Genomic DNA, 5,000 nt, shown 5'->3' on the forward strand with positions numbered 1-5,000 from the left:
TGTTGGTGTGTTGGTGTCTTGGTGTCTTCGTGTCTTCGTGTCTTGGTGTCTTGGTGTCTTGGTGTCTTGGTGTCTTGGTGTCTTCGTGTCTTGGTGTCTTGGTGTCTTGGTGTCTTCGTGTCTTGGTGTCTTGGTGTCTTGGTGTCTTGGTGTCTTGGTGTCTTCGTGTCTTGGTGTCTTGGTGTCTTGGTGTCTTCGTGTCTTGGTGTCTTGGTGTCTTGGTGTCTTGGTGTCTTGGTGTCTTTGTGTCTTGGTGTCTTGGTGTCTTTGTGTCTTGGTGTCTTGGTGTCTTCGTGTCTTCGTGTCTTGGTGTCTTGGTGTCTTGGTGTCTTCGTGTCTTGGTGTCTTGGTGTGTTGGTGTCTTGGTGTGTTGGTGTCTTCGTGTCTTCGTGTCTTGGTGTCTTCGTGTCTTGGTGTGTTGGTGTCTTGGTGTCTTGGTGTCTTGGTGTCTTGGTGTCTTGGTGTGTTGGTGTCTTGGTGTCTTGGTGTCTTGGTGTCTTGGTGTCTTCGTGTCTTGGTGTCTTGGTGTCTTGGTGTGTTGGTGTCTTGGTGTCTTGGTGTCTTGGTGTCTTGGTGTCTTGGTGTCTTCGTGTCTTCGTGTCGTCCTCTCAGGCGGATCCACATCTCGCGCGCCACCCTCGACTGTCTGGGTGAGATCTACGAGACGGAGGCGGGGCTCGGCCGGGAGCGCAGCGCGTTGCTACGGAAACACGACATCGACACGTTCCTGATCTGCCCGGCGCCTCGGGAGGAAGTGAAGCCGCAGAGAGCGAGGCGCCAGAGTTACGACGAGATGACGACGTGGAGCGCCGAGCTGCCGTTCGGAGACATTCTGGGGACGAACTTCGTAAGAAGGACGAAACTCTCGGAGGCAGTTTGACGTTTTTCGGGAAACTTTTGTGACTTTTTCTTCTTCTTCTACTCCTCCTCCTTGGTGGCGTTCTGTAGATCCTCGCCACTTTCACCAACGGCTCGATGACCCACCTGCCCAATCACGCGGTGGCGCAGCAGTCGGGGTTACGTGAGGTCAACAAGAGGATTCGTGAGTCCATGAAGATCCGGAGCAGCGAGCGAATGAGGAAAGAGCACATCACCACCTTTACTCAGGTGTTCAAGGACACCCACATGGAGGGAAAGGTAACTTCTGGACTTCCTGTCGGGGGAAGGGGGAAGGGGGGGAGGAGGGGGGGGGGGGGGGGGTAGTTGTTCAGGTAACCATGGTGACGGTCCTGTCTTCGTCTCTCAGTTCTCACAGATGAGAGACGAACTCTTCAAATCCAACATGGTTTGTTCCTTCATCCTGTTGCTGCTGCTGACGGCCGTCCAAGTGCTGATCCCCGCTCCACGGTACACCTGTCTCTCTGTCCACCTGTCTCTCTGTCCACCTGTCTGTCTGTCCACCTGTCTCTCTGTCCACCTGTCTGTCTGTCTGTCCACCTGTCTGTCTGTCCACCTGTCTGTCTGTCCACCTGTGTGTCTGTCCACCTGTCTGTCTGTCCACCTGTCTGTCTGTCCACCTGTCTCTCTGTCCACCTGTCTGTCTGTCCACCTGTCTGTCTGTCCACCTGTCTCTCTGTCCACCTGTCTCTCTGTCCACCTGTCTGTCTGTCTGTCTGTCTACCTGTCTGTCTCTCTGTCCACCTGTCTGTCTGTCTGTCCACCTGTCTGTCCACCTGTCTGTCTGTCCACCTGTCTCTCTGTCCACCTGTCTGTCTGTCCACCTGTCTCTCTGTCCACCTGTCTGTCTGTCCACCTGTCTGTCTGTCCACCTGTCTCTCTGTCCACCTGTCTCTCTGTCCACCTGTCTGTCTGTCTGTCCACCTGTCTGTCTCTCTGTCCACCTGTCTGTCTGTCTGTCCACCTGTCTGTCTGTCCACCTGTGTATCTGTCTGTCTACCTGTCTGTCTGACAGTCCACCTGTCTGTCTGTCTGTCCACCTGTGTGTCTGTCTGTCTACCTGTCTGTCTGACAGTCCACCTGTCTGTCTGTCTGTCTGTCCACCTGTCTGTCTGTCCACCTGTGTGTCTGTCTGTCTACCTGTCTGTCTGACAGTCCACCTGTCTGTCTGTCTGTCTGTCTGTCTGTCCACCTGTCTGTCTGTCTGTCTGTCTGTCCACCTGTCTGTCTGTCCACCTGTCTGTCTGTCTGTCCACCTGTCTGTCTGTCTGTCTACCTGTCTGTCCACCTGTCTGTCTGTCTGTCTGTCTGTCCACCTGTCTGTCTGTCTGTCTGTCCACCTGTCTGTCTCTCTACTTGTCTGTTTGTCCACCTGTCTGTCTGTCTGTCTGTCCATCTGTCTGTCTGTCTGTCCACTTACCTGTCTGTCCACTTACCTGTCTGTCTACCTGTCTGTCTGTCTGTCCACCTGTCTGTCTGTCTGTCCACCTGTCTGTCTGTCCACTCACCTGTCTGTCCACCTGTCTGTCTGTCTGTCCACCTGTCTGTCCACCTGTCTGTCTGTCCACTCACCTGTCTGTCTGTCTGTCCACTTACCTGTCTGTCTGTCTGTCCACCTGTCTGTCCACTCACCTGTCTGTCCACCTGTCTGTCTGTCTGTCCACCTGTCTGTCCACCTGTCTGTCTGTCCACTCACCTGTCTGTCTGTCTGTCCACCTGTCTGTCTCTCCACATGTCTGTCTACCTGTCTGTCTGTCTGTCCACTCACCTGTCTGTCTGTCCACTCACCTGTCTGTCTGTCTGTCCACCTGTCTGTCCACTCACCTGTCTGTCTGTCTGTCCACTTACCTGTCTGTCTGTCTGTCCACCTGTCTGTCTCTCCACATGTCTGTCTACCTGTCTGTCTGTCTGTCCACTCACCTGTCTGTCTGTCCACTCACCTGTCTGTCTGTCTGTCCACCTGTCTGTCCACTCACCTGTCTGTGTGTCCAGCTGGTGTCCAATGGTTGTCCAGTTCGTGGTCAGCGGCGGTCTTTACGTCCTGCTCCTGCTGCTGACTCTGGGGGAGGAGTTTAAGCATTGCCCCGCCCCCCTTCAGTCGCTCTGCTGCTGGATCCACGAGACCAAGAACGCCCGCACTCTGCTCACGCTCAGCGCCATCGCCATCAACTTCGGAGTCGCCTCCTTGGACATCGTGAGTACGACGACATCGATGGTTTTGGTTTCAGCATTTAACCCTTTATAGGACACTCATTGAAAGGAAGGGAGGAAGGAAGGAAGGATGGAAGGAAGGAGGGAGGAAGGAAAGGAAGGAAGGACGGAGGAAGGAAAGGAAGGAAGGACGGAGGAAAGAAGGAAGGAAGGAAGGTAGGGGGGAGGAAAGAAAGAGAGAAGGAGGGAGGGAGGAAGGGAAGAAAGAAGGATGGAAGGAAGAAGAAAGGGGGATGGAGGAAGGGAGGAGAGAAGGAGGGAGGGAGGAAGGACAGATGGAAGGAAGGAAAGGAAGGAAGGAAGGAAGGACGGAGGAAGGAAGGGAGAGAGAGAAGGAGGGAGGGAGGAAGGACAGATGGAAGGAAGGAAAGGAAGGAAGGACGGAGGAAATAAGGAACGAGGGAGGGAGAAAGGAAAAGAGGAAGGGAAGAAAGAAGGCAGGGAGGAAGGAAGGAAGGAAGGAAGGATATTTTGGGATATTTACAGAAGGGTTAAAGGAAACTCCTCCCGGTTTAAAGTTGCTGATCGGTCTCTTCTGTCCTCCAGCTGTGGTGTGACTCATCAGAAACTCACATCAACAGCAGCGACTCGACGCTAGCTCCGCCCCCTTCCGCCTGGCCCGACATCAACATCTGCACGCACCCAGAGGTGAGCGAAACAAACGCACACTAACACCAACATCTGCACGCACTCGGAGGCGAACGAGACAAATTGATCGTAACTGTCGATCTTTTTTTCTCGTGCGCAGTACGTGGTTTTGAGCGGCGTGGTTGCCATGGTTACCTGCGCAGTGTTCCTCAGGCTGAGCTGCGTGCTGAAGCTAGCCGTGCTGCTGCTAGCCGCCGCGCTCTACGCGTACCTGATCGAGACGCACAGGTGAGTCCAACGTCTCGTAGCATCGTGCTAACGTTGTGCTAACGTTGTGCTAACGCTGTGCTAACAGTTTGTAGCCGCGTCGTGACTCTGACTTCCTGTTTGTGTCTCAGGTCTCATAAATTGTGCCGGAAAGGAGTTTGTGTCGTTCTCATGGTGATGTTTGTGGCGATCGTCCTTTACAACAGCCGACAGGTGAGGTTCTACTGGTTCTACTAGTTCTACTGGGGTCTGCTGGTTCTACTAGGTCTACTGGGGTCTACTGGTTCTACTGGGGTCTAGTGGTTCTACTGGTTCTACTGGGGTCTGCTGGTTCTACTGGGGTCTAGTGGTTCTACTGGTTCTACTGGGGTCTGCTGGTTCTACTAGGTCTACTGGGGTCTACTGGTTCTACTGGGGTCTAGTGGTTCTACTGGTTCTACTGGGGTCTGCTGGTTCTACTGGGGTCTAGTGGTTCTACTGGTTCTACTGGGGTCTGCTGGTTCTACTAGGTCTACTGGGGTCTACTGGTTCTACTGGGGTCTAGTGGTTCTACTGGTTCTACTGGGGTCTGCTGGTTCTACTGGGGTCTAGTGGTTCTACTGGTTCTACTGGGGTCTGCTGGTTCTACTAGGTCTACTGGTTCTACTGGTTCTACTGGGGTCTGCTGGTTCTACTAGGTCTACTGGGGTCCACTGGTTCTACTGGGGTCTGCTGGTTCTACTAGGTCTACTAGGGTCTGCTGGTTCTACTAGGTCTACTGGGGTCTACTGGTTCTACTGGGGTCTAGTGGTTCTAATGGGGTCTGCTGGTTCTACCAGGGTGTGCTTCTGATTCTACTAAGTTCTATTTAGTGGGATTTTACTGGGTTCTTCTGGTTCTACAGAAGACGTGATCAGACAGCAGAACCAATATTAGAGTTTGTTTCTGAAAAGTCCTTTAAGTTCCTCGTAGTTCCTCGTAGTTCCATGTGGTTCTTCATAGTTCCTTGCGGTTCTTTGTAGTTCCTTGCGGTTCTTCGTAGTTCCTCATAGTTCCTT

The 5,000-nt window shown here is 53.3% G+C and overlaps 1 protein-coding gene across 1 annotated transcript in view; it reads left to right on the top strand.

The window, feature by feature from the left end:
• Positions 1 to 5,000, top strand: part of LOC128354596 (adenylate cyclase type 8-like) — an 18,239-nt gene that overhangs the window by 8,362 nt on the left and 4,877 nt on the right. Inside the window, exons 10-16 of the mRNA XM_053314811.1 lie at positions 613 to 847; positions 949 to 1,137; positions 1,247 to 1,347; positions 2,890 to 3,091; positions 3,655 to 3,756; positions 3,857 to 3,984; positions 4,095 to 4,176. Coding sequence (XP_053170786.1) covers positions 613 to 847; positions 949 to 1,137; positions 1,247 to 1,347; positions 2,890 to 3,091; positions 3,655 to 3,756; positions 3,857 to 3,984; positions 4,095 to 4,176 — 1,039 coding nt within the window. The remainder of the gene's footprint in view (positions 1 to 612; positions 848 to 948; positions 1,138 to 1,246; positions 1,348 to 2,889; positions 3,092 to 3,654; positions 3,757 to 3,856; positions 3,985 to 4,094; positions 4,177 to 5,000) is intronic.

The sequence above is a fragment of the Scomber japonicus genome, chromosome 24 (genome assembly GCF_027409825.1).
Source record: "Scomber japonicus isolate fScoJap1 chromosome 24, fScoJap1.pri, whole genome shotgun sequence".
Taxonomy (NCBI): Eukaryota; Metazoa; Chordata; class Actinopteri; order Scombriformes; family Scombridae; genus Scomber; species Scomber japonicus.